This window comes from Cyanistes caeruleus, chromosome 12, assembly GCF_971803275.1.
Source record: "Cyanistes caeruleus chromosome 12, bCyaCae1.hap1.1, whole genome shotgun sequence".
In the NCBI taxonomy this organism is placed as follows: domain Eukaryota; kingdom Metazoa; phylum Chordata; class Aves; order Passeriformes; family Paridae; genus Cyanistes; species Cyanistes caeruleus.
This window is the reverse complement of record NC_141712.1, coordinates 8,340,336-8,359,548: the sequence shown is the minus strand read 5'-3', so window position 1 is coordinate 8,359,548 and position 19,213 is coordinate 8,340,336. Positions and strand designations below refer to the sequence as shown.

The 19,213-nt window shown below is 41.3% G+C and overlaps 1 protein-coding gene across 7 annotated transcripts in view; it reads left to right on the top strand.

Moving 5' to 3' along the window:
- Positions 1–491: 491 nt before the first annotated feature.
- The window catches only part of MYLK3 (myosin light chain kinase 3), a 42,804-nt gene continuing 24,082 nt past the window's right edge, over positions 492–19,213 (top strand). The window contains exons 1-5 of one of the 7 annotated variants that reach the window (XM_086847112.1): positions 492–589; positions 783–860; positions 3,143–3,253; positions 10,127–10,250; positions 10,608–10,655. In XM_086847112.1, coding sequence (XP_086703238.1) covers positions 10,242–10,250; positions 10,608–10,655 — 57 coding nt within the window. In that variant the 5' untranslated portion in view covers positions 492–589; positions 783–860; positions 3,143–3,253; positions 10,127–10,241. Of the gene's footprint in view, positions 590–782; positions 861–3,142; positions 3,254–5,729; positions 6,823–6,974; positions 7,941–9,761; positions 9,961–10,126; positions 10,251–10,607; positions 10,656–11,456; positions 11,623–12,188; positions 12,296–19,213 lie in introns of those variants that run through there. The other 6 variants (XM_086847107.1, XM_086847109.1, XM_086847110.1 and 3 more) reach the window with 6 other exon arrangements.

Genomic DNA, 19,213 nt, shown 5'->3' with positions numbered 1-19,213 from the left:
ACCCTCAAAGCCTCAAGCTGTGTAAAATCCTGAGGGGGGAGGTGTAGGAGATAATTGCATTCATAAAATCTGACGCACTGGGGTTTAGTCACCTTTTATTTGCTCTATTGTAGGAGGGGGAATGCAACTAAATGTCTTTTTCTTCAGTATTACTGGAGCTTTTCAATATCACGTTGAATAGTGAGAATTGCCCAATGAGGTTCAGCTACAGAACTGATCCCTGGGTGGAAGCCAAGATATTTATTAATAAAGCTGGACTATCAAATACAGGCTGTTGGTAGTTACTGATTAACAGAAGGAGCTGTGATAGCTTCAAGTTAAGCCACAAGGCACTGATCAAATGCAAACCGTGTAAGTAAAAGCAGGAAGCATGGAAAGTGGTTTTTACTTCTTAACTCCTAAGGAATAATTTGCATCCTTATTAACACTGGATGAGAGAGATGGTGTGGAAATGTGCTTAGGCCACTAAAACACATTTGTCTTTATTCCAGTAAATGAGAAACTGCAAATACAGGACCTACTACTCTGCATCATTAAACTTGTGCTTCCCAGAGCTGTAGCCTGTCACAGATACCAGTAGTAAGAACAGGTGAGTCAGTCTTCAGGACAGAGAATAAGTTTGTTTGGTAAGTTGTTAAAGTCCCAGTGACAAAAGGGAAGTTCTGACTTAAGGATGTGATTAGGCTGGTGTTAACTTCTGTGGCTAGAATGAGATGTGATAGGAAGGGACAGGGGGAGCTGCCAAAGCAGTCTCTTTAGTGCTCTGTCCTGCTTTCCTACAGGTTTCTGTCTCTGCTTCTGCACATGGAATTCATTACCATCACAGGATTGAAGTTAATGTTGTTGGATGTGACAAAACTGTAAGTTAATTTCTACATTTAGATTGGTGCCTTTTCTAGTCAGTGCTTTTCCAAAACACATTGGTACCTCTCAAATGTGCAAGGCCATTTTTTTCTCCTTCACTGGCAGAGGCTCTCCTGAGACAGTGGTTGAGTTCTATTTCTGTATTTCTTCTCTTTGTATTCCCCAGGTCTCTTCTGTCATCTCTTTCCTATATCCTCATGCTACTTTTCTTCCCCTGATGGCTTCCAGTGTCTTTGAGAAAGCTGTGATGGAAGCAGGTGGCCTTGAAAACATCCTAGGGGGCGAGTGTGTCTTTGCCAGGGGATTTGGCAAAGCAAGAAACCTGACTTTCTCTTCCCACTAGCCAGGAGCAAGCCATTCTTCCCTAAATAGACAGGACATTTCAGGCTCTTCCAAAAGCTCTGGTAACTGTGGTGTGCCAAGGCAGATTTCTTGGAACATATTCAGTAACTGAACTGGAAAGAGTCTGCTTTGTACAAAATAGGCATCAACATGGTGGATCTCAAGAGCTCTTTCTTTTGTGTGTTAGAGATGATCCATGGATGAAACACTGGCAAATCACTGGAGATTATAATTGTAAATTGTATTTGTTCTCGGTCTATGAAACTAAAATAAAGCCAGTGACAGCTGAATGATATAAGAGTAAAATTCTATGTACTGCAGTTCTGACTTGCTTGGAAACTGCATAGTTTCTGAGAAACAAGAATAAATATGGTAAGGCTTCAGGAAGATGCTTATGTGAAGGTTTTTTTGTGACTTCAGTTTCAGTGTAAGATTTTAGGCTCTGCTTTTGGCTGTCGTTGTGGTTCAGGCTGACTTCATTTGTGTCACTGCATTTTTTCTAGCCTGCAACCTCACATGGAAAAATAGTCTTTCAGGAAAAGTGAATTAGGCTGCAGTGTTTTAATGAACAAAAGAAGATAAAGTGAAATACCACTGCAGCTCTGTACATGTTGACTGGCCTGACTGGATAAACTGTTTGTTGTGAACCAATTAGTTTAGGATTGTATTGGGAACTGTTTGTAAACCACCTTATAACAAGTTTGCTTTTTGCCACTACTTTCCCATTTCTTTTTCCCAAAGATCTGGGCTTCCAGTGTTTATAGCTTTATGTAATAGCATGTCTGACTATCCAGTGGGCTCACAGTTGAAATTTTGGCTTGAGATCCCTCTGCATTTCCTCTGCTCTGCTCCTAGATGGCAGCCGTATCCTGAACAGCTCTTGATGTTCTCACCATGGAGGCCAGGAAGAGGGTAGTGTTTAGTTTTCAGGGGAAGCAACCTGAAAGATTATTTTTCTTTAGAACATCACTCCTACCTAGTATGGGAAATGAAAATCCTACAAATGTCTGCACTGAAACATTGCTTCATCAGTTGTGTGACGTCAGTTCTTGAGGTGTGAGGATTGGTGGAGTTGGATAATTTGTCAGGACCAGAGAATCCTGAACTTTAAATTGGCAATCAAATAGAAAATGGTTTAAGGGAGCATTTTCAGATCCCCTGGAAGTTTTCTTTGGTCAAATTTTGCAAACCTCTTTTAATTGTCCAGTTTTTTTAGTATGGTTGATTAAAAAAAGTTAAAATTGAGACAAGATATTGGAGAATAATCTGCAGATTATCATTGTCCTGTGGTTGGGCAGGATTTATTGAGAAAGAGACTAAAAATGAGATACTGGCTTTGAATATCAGTTCTCAAACAAGATATTTAGGTTGGTTTTACATAGTGCTTTTCGATTTTTTTTTTTTATTTTGTAGTTTTTTCTATGTTTTGGGGTGTTTTAGAGTGAAACAGTGATCATGTAGGCTATTAGCAGTTCTGTGTCTGTTCCTTGTGTCTTGGACTGTACTTGTATCTTCATTGCAGTGGTGGTAGGACAGCTCTAATAAATAATAGAATAATTTTATTTCTTCTTTTTTTGGGTTACTACTTTCAAAACAGGTTACAGAATTTTAAGTCTGGTTCCCAACGCTATAAATGATTAAGCAGGTTTTTTGGTTGAGATGAAGATCAGTTTTTCTGCATTATGGCACATCAGACATTGAGTGATTTCCACAGATGTTGTGAGTTCATAATGAACTGAAAATATCTGTGAATCGATGTACTAAATTGTTTGGGTTTTTTTTTTTTCCCTGCACTTACTTTAAAAGGGTTTCTGGCACTGCCAGCTGTTGGTTGGGATGTGCCATCCAAGTAAGAGGCAAGGAATTGATTAGGCAGGAGGCAATGAGAGTAGATAAATATATTTAATATGTAAATGTATTTAATTTTTTTCTGCAGAAGAAAGCCTAAACCTGCTTTCACCAAAGTTGTTTAAAGTTCCAAGCTCAGAACATGGTTCACATGAATCATTTGGTGTCATCATGCAGCATTTCCCCAGGAAAAGGTCAGGTACCTCTTCTTCATCTTCCCCTCACTCCCTCCAATAAGCTGCTTTTTTTGGTGGTGCTTAGCTTCATACATGAAACCTGGGCTCTGTCTTCGTTTACTGCCTTTGGTATTCTACTGTGTGTTATTTCTCTCAATTATAACTTACTAATTTTATTAATAAGAGTTAAGAATTAAATACTATTTTTAATCCTGCACAGCATTGAGGACCATAAAATGCTGTTAAGAACAGTGAGTGTTCCAGATACCAGGAGTGCAAATATTAATAGTCTGGCAGTTTACCAAGTTTCTGTGGTGTCTGTTTTGTCTTGGAACAAACAACTTATGAATATTTAATGGAAAATATCATGCTAATAAAGAGAAATCTTCAGACTGAGGTCAGAGTTGCTTTATTTGGAGAAATTGTGGAGCAAAATGTGTGTGTTTTTTGTCTGTGGCCATGTGAGCAGGTGTAGTGAGGTTGGAGTGGTGGAGCTGGAGTCTCTGCTGTGAAGGTGCTCTGCACCCCAGCTCCTGCTTCTCAGCAACACCAAAGAGGTGTCTGAGGGTCAGTGAACTCACTGGAGCAAGAGGTGACCCAGGAGTTCTGTTTTCTGTAAAATTAATAAATTATTTTACTGGCACAGCAGTGTGTGGTGTATTTCAAAGTAGTGCTTATTGGTGGAGTTGACTTCTTCATCAAATAAAAAATTCTGTTGTGTTAAAGGCCATTTTAAAGGAATGGCATACAGTTTATTAACAGCAGAGTTCAGGGATCTTTAGATCTAGACTTGTCATAACCTGCATAAGAGTGCAGTAGGTATGAAATCTATCTGTGAAACCACACACAGTGTCCTGGAGGCAGCCCAGGTTTTGTTGTACAGAGTAAGAGGAAAGGCACAAGTGTAAGAAACTGGAAAAGAGCAGCTGTTTATTTCTGCACGAGCCTCTCATCTGGGGACTGTTCAAACAGTGAAACGTTGGTGTGTAACTCAGGTGAATGAAGTTAGAATAAGGCTCAGTTTGTTTAAGTTCACTGAGGAACTGTGGACTGAGGCTTTAAGGTAAAAGTGCCTTTTGTTCTAGCTTTCTGAAACAGTGGAGGATAAAGCCTGTTTCCTGTCATCTTAGAAAACTGATAATGATCTCAGTTCTCCAGGACAGAGCAATTCCAAAGAAGGAAAAGTGGAGCAGTAAGTTAGGAAATGCTTAAGACAATATAGAGAGTCTGGCCAAGTACTGGTTCACAGGCTGATCCTGAGGTAGTTTTACCTCTGATTGTGTTGACAAACAAGAAAGTAAGTTAGAAACTATAAAAATGTGGTTTTTAATTGCACAACTGAAGTTCCCTACTAAACTGTGTGGACAAATCTACATTAAGATTACATTAAGATTAAGATGGGCATTAGAATTTGCTTTTAAGATTTTTTTACAGTGGCAGGTCTTGACATCCAGTGAAAGGTTTTCAGAAAGGTACTTTAAAACAAAGGTTTTATTTAGCTGAATGATCACAATTATTTTTTCTAACACAAAGAATAATGTTTTGAAAATAGTACCTCAAAGCAGTGTCTAATGGGCTGAGTGGAAATTCAGGAAGAAGACTAATTTAGATAAATAGTAATTCAGCATTCTGAAATACAGCCTGAATGTTCTGGTAGGGGAAAGAGTCCCACAACGTTAGGATTACTCATGAGTCTGGTCATCTAGAGATCTATTTTTCTTTCATTGTTGCTCACACCCATTTTAAGAAGATTGGGAGTCTCATCCAAAATATTTAGCTTACATTTCTTGACGCTGACTGAATTCCAAACTTGGCAGCTGTGGTGCTGTTGCTTACAACAGTGGCAGGGCTGGCTCTGGCTCACAGTTACTTAGCAACAGGGAAGCTCACGTTTGCTTACAGCTCCTGCGTGTGCATCTAAATGTAGTTCTGGAAAAAAATAAAAGGTTAAAAGAGTTTGGAAGGGGAAACAGATACTTGAACAATTTGTACTGTTCAGTGGTTGAGACTGATGGTAATAGTACATAAAAAAAATTAGTCTCAAAATATTTTGTCTTTTAAAATCTTTATTAGACTGTTAATGTATTGCAAAAAATTTAAATCAAATTGAACAGAACCCTACTCCTACCAACTACAGAAAGATCAAAAATCAAAATACAGCAAATGGTAAAGAGCAGGGAGACGTGTTCTGTTTTGAATGCCTGTGTTACAAATGCATTCCTTGGAAACAAAAAGATTCATTTTTTGAACATTGGGAATCTGAGAAAGTCTTAAAAATTGTTTTGTGAGAGTAACAGATGGGTTGAGATTATATTAAGTTAATTACTACTGATTGTTGATCATTGCTTGCCAGTTTACCAGGGCTTTTTTTGCTGATCAAGCTGTGAAATCTTAATGGATTTTTGACAGCTTGCACTCTGTGACTGCAGTAATTCTCAAAAGCACAGTGACTTAAAAGACCACTGTCAGACTGTTATTGGATTACATTATGATGACAGTAATCTCAGTTTCTGGGGTTTCAGGGATGCAGTTTCCCTTCTTAGCCAGCCCTGGAGCTGCAGTGGGGTTTCCTTATATAGCAAAGGCAGGAAGGCAATTGTGGCTGCTCCAGACATGGAGGGGAGGCAGGGATCAGAGAGCAAGCCAGGAATGGAGAGGGTAGGAAAAAGACAAGCTGGACTTGGCTGGAGAATGGAGAAGGGTCTGATGATGGGAATTAACAGGAGTGTGTTCAGGCTGTTTGGGAGAGTGCCGTGGAAAGCTGCAGGCTATCACTGAAGGAAGCAGTGCATTGTTTCAGCCTTTGGGAGCTGGGAGGAGCAGTAGGGCAGTTTGGAGAACAGGGGAAGTGACTGGAGAGGTGCTGCGTTTGCAGAGGAGTAAGGATGCTGCTATTTCAGCTATTCTCGGAGTTGAGCAGTTCCTTTATACCTAGAAATTAAGTGACTGGAAAAAGGAATTCTCCAGAGGCTGTGTTCTTTTGTTCCTGTGCTTGGTCTTCCCCATCTGTACCCTTGTGAGTTTACTGGGCTTTTCTGTGGGAGTCAGACATGATATGGAAGGTAGACAAGATCCCACCACCACTGGGAGTGGGATTGAGAGTGTTAATCTTTGTTTTTCAGAGCTGAGTCAAAATGGGGAAACATCTTGTGAAGAAGTTTTTGAGGGCTAAAACCAACCTAGTTGGGGAATGGTGATTTAAAGATGGGGAAAAAAAGTCATCAATCCAGGCTGCCAAAGTTAAAGTACAGCTAAAATATTTACCTTTGAATTTCAGATTAATTCCAGAGGATTTTGTAATTCTGATTTCCATACGTATATTCATGTGCTTCATGTGTACTTTCTGGGGCTTACTCACTTAAATGATGTCTCCTCTAGCTAATGGACCATTAAATGAGAGGCTGTAATTACCACCTCTGTGGCTGCCTCAGTGGGCAAGAGGATGTGAGTTAATTCTTTATAAAAAGGATAGTGCATCTGCAGAACAGGAGCTCGATAAAAATCTCTCATCCCATACAAGTGACAGCCTACTCATGCCGTGCTGGGAAACGTGCTTGGTCTGCTCCTCTCCCTGCTGAAGGCTTTTTAGAAGGCAAGTAGAAGAATGATGTCAAATACTTTTGTTTCCAGTTACCTCTCCGAGTTTTAAACTAACAGGCTGTTGAACATGAAATCCATGCTGCAGCAACTTTCACATTTTGAATAGGTAAAATCAGAAAAGTTTTCTGCTGTTCATTCCTTCAGTGGTGGAGACTAGAAGGATACAGGTGCTGTCAGGTTGGCCTGTGTAACAAGGCTTGGTGTTTCACAGAAGGAAGAGACTGCTACCCAAAAATTGGCCCCCATCCTAACAGAGGAGGCTTCAATCTCTTCTCCTTTGGACCTTTCTTCTGACCATCAAAGCCAGGTTTGCTGTGTAATGTGGTAGCTCTCAGTGCAAAATCACCTAAATCACTCACCCATGTTTGCCAGGAGACAAAGTACATATTGAATCACTTTGTCTCTTAATTCGGTTTCTTTATGGTGGTTGTAGCTATTTTCAAGTCTTCCCTCAGTAAGTTGTCTTCTCTGAGTTTATTCAGCTGCAGACATTATATGCACTTGCTTTGGCAGCTGGAACAAAAGCAGAATAATGACAGAATTAAAATTTGCTGGCAGTTGTATTTGTGCTTTGCAGGCAGGACTCATTGTAGTGCAAATCTTTGTGGGCTAATGAAGTTAAAGCAGGGCTTTAGATACTATTCTTTTAAACAAAAGCAGCTTGCCTAAAACTGTCTCTGCTACTCTTTTCCTTCTGAAACAATGAGAGCAAATGCTGCGGGTTTAAAAATGGAATATAATTTATGAGGCTTCTAGCCTTGGGCATGAGTCCTTGTGTAACTGGAATTTAAAATCTAAAATGAATATTAATGAGGTGGGGAGGCTCACAGACCTGTCCTTTAGTACTAATCCATTGTGAGTGGATCAGCTCTAGCAATGAGCTGATACTGGCACAGAGACAACCAGGAACTGACTGCTCTTAGAAAATGCCTCATCAGTCAAAGTCTTCACAGGCTCCTGAATACTCGTGCTGATCAGATCCAGAAGGGCACCTGAACATTTCTGGTATCAGTACCCTGCCTGCTGAGCCTGTGTGCATTTCCCTGGGGACACTCCTGTATGCTGGCTTTCAGCTCTAGCTTGTTGCATGGATGGAAGCGTAATGGAAGGGTAAGTTATAAGTTATCAGTGCAGTTTGGAAGAGCCTTTGGAGGAGAACTGGGAACCTTCAGTCTGATCTTCAGGGCATAGTCATGGTGACTTAGACTGGGTGACATCAGTGTTAGTAGCTCCCTGCCCCTGATTATTAATGACAGAAAGGTTCTAAAATACTTAAGTGTTAAGAAAGCGTGTAAAAGAAATGTGCCAAGTGACTAAAGCTTCCCCTCATTTTCAGGAAGGAAGATGCTTTGTATTAACTGTTTGATCTAAGTAATGTTTAGGTTATAAATTCCCTGAAAATGGGATGTTTGTGGACCAGTGCACCTCCTCCTAATTCACAGAGGCTAATGCTAGGAGATGAGAGGTCACCTCAAAAATGCTGAGCCCTTTCATTTTACTCTGTAGTTAGGGCAGGAGATGGAAAATCTGACAGCAGCTGGCTGGGGAAGCCAGTTACAATAAACCTCTTCACCTCTTCCCTTGTCTTGGTCTGTGCTCCAAATGCACTGATGTGCTGCTAACTTCTCTAGTCTGAGAGAGGAGTTTTGGAGTGTAAGTATAGCAGATTTGAAGAGTTCCTCTAAAAGCTGAAGTACTAACCTTGTTCTTGATTTCATTTGTTGGATGTTATGTGCATGACTTTTGGTAAAGTTCTTCATTTATTCTACAAGTAAACTGTGTTTTGTGACACCTATAAAGCCTGTACTCAAAGTGATCACTTTCCTTGCCTCTAGCTCAAGGGCAATGTGCCAAGATCTATATTTCCTTATATTTAAAATCCATTAGATTTTACCTAGGTACTAAAGATAACATAGTCCTGTATCTGTTGTCACAGAAATACATTAAATCTAGTGGACTATTTCCTTGTTGGGGATTGAAAATTATATAGTTGCTACTAAATTGTTGCTTTTACTACTCACAGAATCACACAGTCCAGGACTGACATTGAGATTGGAAACTAAACTGAGTGAGAAAAAAAGCTCCAAATTAATTATTTTTCAGAACCTAATGGAGAAAAAGCAGTCAGTGGAACTCATCATAATAATTATATTCTTAATAGTAATTAATACAAATACTGCAGGAAGGTATTGTTTTACACTATGGTTCTGTATTTAGATCTGCTAATGGAAGGTTGCAGGCTGAGCATTGCTCGTTCCAGAGTTCTTGCCAAAGTTTCTAAAGGTTTCTCTTTGTCATGCAAGCTTTCCCCCGTGGCACGGTGCTTGCATGCTGTACATGCCTCTGCTGCCACATTAAATAATAGTGTCTCTTTACTAAATCTAGAGTAACTGCATGGTTATTTGTGCTATTGGAAGAAGTCACAATTATATAAAAATACTTCTTTCCCTCCCTTGGATCTGTCATCATTGTTAAGCCCTGCACCTCTTGAGCAGCTCTAATATTTGTTCTTTTCTTAGGTACTGGAATGGGGGTCTTTAATTCCCACAATCAGTTATGTGGTAGTAAAAAAGCTGAAGGCCATGTTCAAGAGCTTGGTGCCATGTGGATGGTCTCCTGTTCCACTGAGAGTGGCTGGGTGGTGTTCCCAGTGCCAGGAAAGCTGCTGGAGTTGCTTCCACAAGGCCAACAGCATCCCTGTCCTTGTCCGTGGGGGATGGCTCAGCAGGGCAGAGCTTTCAGCTCAGAGGGCACCAGGATTCCTGTGCCTCTGCATGCATGTGCCTCTGATGTGTCTAAAAAATCTAGGGACAGTTTTGACCTAGAATTTATGGTTTACTCTTGCCCTTTAAAAGGGCGGAATGGTAATAACAGATCTTAAAGCTGGGGAAATACTCTATGAGCTAGGAAAGGTTTAACTCTGTTTTACAGATGGAGAAGGCCCAGAGATTGAGTTAGGAGTTATACAGGGGTCTGGCAGTTGAGACTGGTGTAATTTCTGGAGGTTTAAGTCCAGCATCTGAGGCAGTCTCAGGTTGCCTGTGTCCCTTTAGCAGGATGTTACACCACTAACATCTCGGTAGGACTATCTCACCTCTACAAGCTGTGCTCAAGCCATCCTGAAGCCCAGGCAAGCCCTGTTCACTTGTTTGTTAAATAGCCTGAAAAATGTTCCCTGCCAGGCAGCAAAGCAAGCATGGCTATCTCCTCCCTGGCTTTTGCCCTGCAAGAGTTCCTCACTCACCTGTTTCTGGTTTTGTCTGTACTTATGTTGGCATCATTTTGTTTTTGAACAGCGTATTTGTTATTTTGCTGTACAGACCCAGCTGGAAACACACCACTTGTTTTTGCTGTGAGAGGGGCAGCCAGCTCTGTACCCACACGTCTGGACCTGACATCTCGTAGATCAGAATGATAAAGGTACAGTATCTTATCTCCATCACTCGCCTGATTGTTTCAGGGGAGAGCTCATGCGCACCCATCCTGCGGTAGAGAGAGCACACTTGTGTTGGGGTGGAAGCAGAGAAGATGTGGCCCATGCCAGGCCCTGCTCCTGCTGCCTGAGGTGCTCATCCACCTGCTCAAAGACAGGGCCACAGTGAGAAGCTGTCATTTTGTGTGCCCCTGCCTGATGGATTCATCTTTATGTTAGATCACTTGCAGCTTGTAATCAGAGACAATTCTCTTACAGCTTGTTGGCTTAGTGGGAAAGGAAGGCACAGATTAAAACTAAAAGCAGATTTACTTCTACTTCTCTAGAACTAATTTCCTTCTTAGGTCATCCAGCATCTTGTATATTTGTCCTCTGTGGATACAGATTTACAGGTAAGAACCCTATTAAAAAAAAGCGTATCTCACACAGGGCAAAATAAAAAGGAATTAATTAGCTGAGAACCAGATGCATGAGGAACATAATTTGGGTGCTTTGTGGCTGCATATTTAACTATGTAAGTAAAAATAAATTAAAAGATCCTAGCTCTGGGAGGTTCACAAATATGCCTACATGGAGTTCATGGCAATGTACACTTGTGCAAGTAAGGTGTTTTAGAGACTGAAGGGAATGGCTTGGTGTGCATGGCATCAGGTGTAGAAACAGTGCTTAAGGCATAATTGATATGTGACTTCTGGTGGAGGATGAACCCTCCTGAAGGGTCATTTTGAGTCCATTCATTGTTCCCTCTATTCCTGTGCTTAAGAAATTGGACATGCAAGAAATTCCCACATGTTATATTCGTGTTGTGTTGAAGCCAATATCCTGCAGAAGTTATCAGTGTCGCTGAAAAATAGAATAGCACTTGGATAAATGACACTTTTGTCACTGCTTGGCTGAAGTCAATGTGCTGTCCTTAAGTTACAGCTCAAGCAAAGTAAAATTGGATTAAAATAAGCGAAGGAACAAAGAAATGCAAAGAAGGGACTGCTCAGTGACTCCAAAGGTCTGGCTGTCAGCTCGTTTTGTTTCCGTGCCCTGGAGTATCTGTTATCGGTGATTCAGGAAGTGAACTGCTGGGATATGGATAGAACTTAGTGCTGCTGATAAGGCACTGAAATGATTGAAATGCCTGGTGTAGTGTCAGATAAGATGAAATGCCTGGTTTATCACACAAGCAGAATTCAAGCAAGATCCAAGGAGGCTGTGCAGCTTTATTCAGTAAAAGGCTGCAGGCTACCAGGGTGACCACCAGACAAGACAAACAGAATGGGGACTTTGTATCAAGAATCTGCCCTGCACAGGTCCCTGCGTTTGAGCATGGGAGGATTTTGTGTTTCAGATTACATAAAGAGATTTACGGTAAGGGACTCCTTAGTGCTTTATTGTGAGCCTGGTTTGAAACTGAAAACTTTCTAGATAGCACAGAATTGGTTTCTGTGCCTTTTGTAACGTGCTGTGTGTGTTTGGCATTCTTGGCCAGGTTGTGCAGCCTGCTGGCTTGCAAAACACCTGCCAGCATCAAGGAGGTGTTTCTGAAATGATGACTGCAAGCTTTGCCTTTGTAAATGAATTTACTTTTCGTGGGAGCCTTGGCACATTAAAACTTTTATTCTGACTGGAATATTTGTTGTATAGGATGGCAGACTGACATTCAAATTACGTGGAGGTTGTTTGTTGCTGCTTTTTGCTTTGCTTGTCATATGTCTGTGGGTTTTAAGACAGTGACTCTGTCGGGCAGGCTGACCCAGAGGTGATTTAATGAGCAGCCAAGTTCTACATGAGCCCATTTGACCTGTGGTAAAAGCAGAGCAATCACCTTGAGCGGTGGCACTCAGTGCCTCTAAGGGTTCTCTGGGGTAGTCCTGGAAAGCTGTGAGATCAGAACCTCACAGTGCAAAGGTCTGAGGAACAAAGCAAAAGAGCTCTCTCCAAAGCTGAAGCACTGATGGACAGAGCACAGACCCTGTAAGCGCAGAGAGCCGTGGAGACACCACGGGTGGAAGAGAAAATGGGAATCTGCTTTTCTGCCTTCGTAAGCCACTGATTAAAACCCACTGTGTTTTCAAGTTTGTGAAGCTTCAGTTGCTACCGCGGTAGAAAGTCTAGAAAAAGTATTTGTTTTCAGCAGCCTGTTTGCATTTACCTACTCTTTGGGCTGTTGAAAAGACCAGTAGCAGAAAATGTACTTAAGCAGCTTTAAAAAGAATTCTGTGGACATATAATAATATTCAAGAAATTTTAAAAAAATAGTAATTTTAAGAGTCGCATTTAAAATTAGAATAGGTGAGATCATTGTGGCTTTTTTGAAACTGTTCTCTTTCAAAATTTTGAAGAAAGGATTTCCTCATGTGTTTTGTTCAATAATAGCTGTAATGAATTTTCTTAAAGAGCTTGTATTTGTAATCATCTTTGTTTTTTAAGGAGCCAATGGAGTAAGTAAACTAAATCAAAAGCAATAAACCAAATTCTGGCTCATTTGAAGAAAGGACACAATTTTTACTAATTTCAATAAGTAGGATATTGTTCCAAAGTCTCACATTCCTCTAATGTAGTGGATTAATAGCCAAGAGTATGATATGTTTTTTTTTATCATATATTACATAAGAAACAGAAAGGCTCAGTTGACCAGACACATTTTATATCCCAGTGACTGCATGCTTTGTTGTCTATTTATGGCAATGTAGCAGAAAAATGTTTTGGTCTATTAATTTGAATATACTGCTCAACTGTTGTTCTTGTTGAAGAGATAATGATGTATTTAAATTGTTCATTTTCAGCTTTTTGTTAAAGGTAATAAACAGCCTGAAATACATGTGATTTTCTCTTGCTTTTTTCCTGAAGGACTGCAAATGAAAGATATTTTCAGGATTACAGAAGGTGGCCCTAGAACCATAAAAACAAATGAGCCAGGGTTTTTTGGACTAGTCATATCTTGGGGGCAAATAAGTCAGTACTGCAGTTATCTGTCTCCATGGCATTCTGTAGCTTGGCTCTGTGCAGATCAGAGTTGGTGTTTTGCAATGAAGGCTATAATGAGATTATAGAATAGAATTATAGAATATCTTGTTTCTCTGTAATTGATCTGTTGGGTGACTGAATAATTCTTCCATATTCATTACTTCAATTTCCTTTTCTCTAAAATTAGTGATAATGATACTTCTGGAAACACATTAAGGTCCACAGGTAAAAGTTAACTTAGATTTAGTTTGATTTATTTGTTTTTCTTGTCCTCAGTGCACTAACAGTCAAAACCAACTTTGTTTTGGATGTCTCACATTGGATTACATCACTCTGGCCAGTTTGCCAAACTCATTATGTTTATCTCTTGGAAAATCATTCTTGGTTTTGTTCACAAAGCCAGTACTCAAATTCATGGAACACTGCAAAGGGAAGGATGCTTTTGGAAGATGGGACCGGCATGAACATGTAAGGATGAATAGTCTTGGGCTACATGTGCAATCCTTAGTGAAGCTGGTGAGAACTGCTCTAATGTGTAAGTTTGATATTAACCCTAGGAGGAGCTTTCCTCTCCTGGTGTCAGCCTACAGGTCAGGTTTGAGCCTGTCCCAGCAGGATCCAGGGGGTGTGTGTACAGTCCTGGTGTCAGTGGCTGCAGGGGGAATCTGTTGTTTGCATGTTTGGGGCTGGAGTCTCCCGGTGCAGTACCTGGGATTTGCCTGCTGCTGCTCACACACGTGGCTGGCTCAGCTGACTGGGCTGTTGTGGAAGGACTCATAACCCCAGGCAGCTCTGCAACAGTACCCTGCATGTTTTTGCAGATTGATTGGAACTCTGTTATTGCTCAGAGGCACAGTGGAGGGGGGAGTTGGTGCTCAAGCAATAGGATGAGGCATTGTTTTCTCTGAAATTAACGGGGCTCTTAGGGAGGGGCAGTGACAGAAGTGTTCTAACATGTGTCTGAAGATCAGGTCGCCTGTACTTCCTTCAAGCCTTCCCCTTCTGGAGCTGAACAGCTTTGATGTTCACCTACATCAATCCTTTTAACCTTAGTGGTGCTGCTGTCTTTCTTCTGACTTGCTTGACCTGATTTATTTTTTATCTTCTTTTAGGACGCATCCACTTTATGAGATATTTGAAGTCACCTAGTCATTCCCATAAGTTAATCTTGCTGCTCCTCTCTCATTCATGTTTGTGTCCCACTCTGTAGGGTTTGTCTGGAGGGACTAACATCTTGCTGCTTTTGCTATTCAGAGATATTTTTCTGAGTCCTGTGTAGAGTTACTTGGAACTCCTCAGGTGCTGTTGTTTCACATCATGAGCTTTGTGTTCTTGCACTGTGCAACAATTACCTTTAATTTCCTTCAACAGTTGTCTCCTGTTTTGTGCAGTTGATGCTTGGACTACAGAGCTGCTGATGGAGATCAGGCCTTGGCAGCTGCAGTTCAGGCTCCTGTTTACCTGGGAAGTCACTCTTCTCTCTCCTCAGCAGAGCAGCCCTGGGATCCAGGCTCTGGACAGTCCATGTACTGCAGGGCCCAAATTGCCCTCCTGGGGTCACATTCTTGGAAAACTGTTTGCACACTGCTGTGGAGAGCTCACAGACAGGCACACAGGCTGAAAGAAATGAATGGAATTGGTAAACCATTCTGAAAGATTGGGATTTTTAGGAAAATACATGACTGAAAAATTTCTGAGCATCTCAGTTGTTAATGCTGTCTCTCCAGGCTTTGTGGGAACCCAAGAGGAAGATGTCATGTGCTCCAATTTAAATTTTGCACCATAGTGGTCTGGATGCTAAATATACTCTATTGAGTATCCTTTCAGATAGTTCATATCCCAGAAACTAAAGTAGTAAACTATATATAGTCTCTGACATTACAAACCAGGTTTGTTTTCACCTTCTCCATGACTGAATTGAGATAGCAGGAGCTAACAGGTCTTCCTGCTGTTGTCTTCTCTATTTGTGGCTCACCTTTCACTCTTTCATTTGTGTCCTTGTTTTGTTGTTCAGGCTTGAGCAGTCCATGTGTTTTCTGACTCGCCTATCTCAGGCATACTTCTGATTTCAGGTCCTGAATGCTTCCCTTCAGAGACCTGATCCCTTCCAGCACTGTCACTGCATGTTCACTGATACAGTGTGGGGCTGGGCAGAGTTGAAAAGAAATGCCCTTTTTCTATAAATAACTCTGTTGTGGATGTTTTCTTGGTGGGTTCCTGTTCCCAGTTTCAGCTGAAGTCCCCAGGAGCCCAGTGTGGGAAGCTGCAGGGTTCTGGTTAATTCTCAGCACCCCTTTAGGAATCAGCACAGCTTGATTTGCATCTTCTTGACCTGTCTTGCTATAAAAAGAAAACAGTTTGCTACAGATTTGATGACTGACCTTCTTATTTCTGGGTTTGCTTTAAGCAGATTTATCAGGTTTAGGGCCATAAAACATTGGTGCAAGCTACCAAATGGCTGTGGGTCATCCCACTGCGTGAGGCAGCTGTCACGGCCAGCAGAGATGGTTTGTCTTGGTAAGGCAGCTGGAAAGCTGCCAGTCATTGCTGTGGGACACTGATCTTCTTTTGGGAAGCTTTTCTCTGTTTTAGGGTCACTGCAGAATCCACTCTTCACTGGATTGATTCAGTTTAGACAAACTTTGTCAGAATTTTCCTGGTTTTCCTTTTGTGGTGGAACAAGAGTGTGAGACCTCTGTATTTCACCACTTTCAGGGATATTTTGTAGGGACTCTGCCATCTGTAACTTGGTTACCTCTGCAGAATCTTACAGCAGTATTCTCCAGTATCCAGCCCTGTGTTTTAACTCCTCTCCTGATTTCTTACACTGAGAAGGTCTTGATGTACTGTTACTGGATTTTGGGCTGGCGCTGCCCTGCTACCCATTAGTGACAAATACTCCTGGTATCAGCTAATATGAAATCCAAACCATTTATATCCTGAGTCTTTTATCAGCACTGTTATTTGCTTGCTTTCCTCTGAGTGATTTTGGCTTTATGGTGCCAGGCCTTGGGGCTGTTTTTGTAGTCTAGCACTGATAATCAGTGTGTCTGCATTTACACTACAGCTGTCTCTGCAATGCAGCTGGAGATTAATTTGTCACTGATCTAATAGCAGAATTCCAAAATCGGTGATTTACTAGTTTTAATTCAGGAGCCTCCTATGAGTGCAGAGAAATGTCTGTGTGGTTGAGGAAAATTAATACTCTGGAGTCTGTTGACTGCTGGTTTAAGGTAACGAGGTGATTCAGAAGCAAAACTTCCTGAGTCCTGATGGAAGCCTTGCAGAGAAGCACTGGGGGTACTTGCTGTTTTGGGAGTGGAAATGGCTGTACTAAATGTGCTCTGGATTTCTGTTTTTACTAGATATTTGTACTGAGAAACTAATCTCAGATGAAAAAATGGATCACTGTGCTTAATCATACCAGTGGAGCTCTAATTCAAGGCTTCTAATTCACACCCAACTGTTCTAAAGCTATCTGTTTTAGAGAGATAAACTTAAAAAATTGCCTTCTCATTCCTTGCTCTGAGAAACTTGATTCCTGTTGTTAGTTGCTTTCTGCAATTCCACTGGCCTGTGGTATAATGTTGCTTTAGGGAAGCTTTTCTGTAGATCGCATTTTTTTGTTTGTTTCCTGTATATTTTCCAGGATACCTAACATCTTCCAACCTGATAAAAACCATTATAAGTTTAGCTGGAGATGTTTTTCACAGCTGAGATGGATGCAGCAGTTACTCTGCTTTTTGCCAGACATTGAAACATTCACCTAAAGGACAGCAAGTGGCTTCTATGTGAGCTTTGATTACTGAGAAGAGTTTGCCAAACCACTGCTTTTTGTACACAAACTCTTTTATTCTGAATCTTTTTCAAAGCAGTTTTTGTCAAGACTAAGCCTGAACTGATGGTTATTGCCCTGTTTGTGAATGATGTCAAAGCAAAATACCAGGGATCTAAATCAGCAGGTGAATACAGCACATAACAGACATCATTATAGGGCAGATAAGTATTTACTTGATCTAAAATTTTGTTAACACAGTGGTTTGGGATTTAGTGGGGAATAGTAATGTCAAAGAGCTCTTACTTAAAAAATCTCCCTGCTGTTTAATTCCTGTAAAGACCATTATTAGCAAGGAGCAGTGAGTACAGTGCTTGGTGTTTGTTGTACCACAGCTGGGAGCTGCCAGGTGGGAACGTGACTGAGAGAAAAAAATCAGGGACGGAGACTCCAGCTTACACAAGGCCTGACATGATGCTTTTGGGAGGGGTTTCCAGGGGTGTGTGGCAGTAGCTGAGGGATGCTGGAGTCCACTTGGATGGTTTTGGAGGCTGGAGGCTGCCTATCTCAAGTCAGTATCCATGAAGGGCAGAAAGGGGGCTGGAGGACAGAGTTCTTGCCTTTCAACCTTGGGAATGTAAGTGGAGAAGTGAAGGAAATAGTATGATATATTATTACAACAACTAGCAGTCGTGGTGGTGAGAAAGGTGAAGTTGGAAATGATGGTTACAAATGAACAAGTTAGTACAGCTCTGAGTGTGCATTTCTGTTGTATCTTTTCAGACTTGAAGCTAAAAAGATCTTCTGAAGTAGGAGGGGAGCACAAGCACAGAAAGCACAGTGCAGTTAGGGGATTTGCATCTTCTCAAACAAAAGCACGTTGCTGGCAAAGTAGAGGCTTTTCTGAGTGACTTGATTTGAAGCCAGTTTAATTTCAAGTCAGCAAGAACAATTGTGCTGGTTTTAATGTGTTTAGGAGTAAACTCTGGATTATGTAAGTTTGTTTTTCAGAAAAGTTGCCTGTCTAGAAATAACCCTTTCTTATGCAACAGGTCTGTTCCCTGTATATATATCCTGAGAGCCTTGTGGCACAACTTCAGTGAGGAGGATTTGCTTTTACTGATTTTATTCCTATTGGCATCACTGCACAGCCAGGGCTACTCTTCTGTTGTGGCAGATCCCTACTGACATGGAATTACCTGTACCTGAGCAAACTGCCATTGGCACAAGAGCTTTTGGCAGGTGTCAAGTGGGCCTCAGAGCTCTGCTGAGCTCCCAGTAGTACTGAGAGAGCATCTTGTAAATAACAGCCTTCTTGAGCCTGAGGAAGGCTTTTGTGACTGACCCTTAAAATCAGCAAGCTTTATAAGGACCTGACTGCATTAGATATAAACCCAGTGAAATTCAGGAGAAGCAGGAACAACATGACTTTTTTGTTCAGTTTCCAGAGGAGAGGTCTTGGTTGCAAGGTGTGGAGGAGTGGGAGGGTGAATCCTTTACCTCCACACCAGGGAAACATTCTCAGTTACCACTCTTCTGCTTCAAGTTAGTTAAATAGTTTAATAGCTGCTTAAAAAGAACATAAATTGAAAGGATGAAAATTCCAAGTGATGAGCTTCCTAATGTAGTTTATGTAACAGACTTGGCAGTGAGAATTAGCTCTGGGGTCAAGTGAGTGAATGTGGATAGACAGCAGGTGCCCTGTTGGCCTCCTGAGAGGCAGAGTAACCTGGTGGAAGGACTGTGGGCAAATGGTAAACAGTGTTATCTAGAAATCTCATCACTTTGATGTAAATGAAATGTCATAATTGATCTGTTCAGCTCTCTGCTGTCAGCTGCCTGCCTGAGATGCATTACAATAGTGCACATGATATCAGGTTCAGTAACCTATCCTTAGCTCTGCTGCTGCCTGGAGACATCCTTAGATTCAGTTGTCTGAAAAATAATGAAGTGGAAGTGGGGAAGGAAGTCAGGACTTGCAAGGGTGTTTCCTGATTGACTGTGTTAGCATTTTACTCTTATGAAATACATAGAAACCCCAAGTTTTCACATTGTTGAATGTACCTGGCACCACAGTCTTGTTGTGACAGAGACAATATTGAGTTGTTCTTGCCAGGGTCACTTGGGGATACCAACAGTGTTCCCAAGATCCTTTTACTAGCCAGGTGAATTTCAAACAACAGTGACATGAGTGATACATTGAATGTGGGGTTCTTG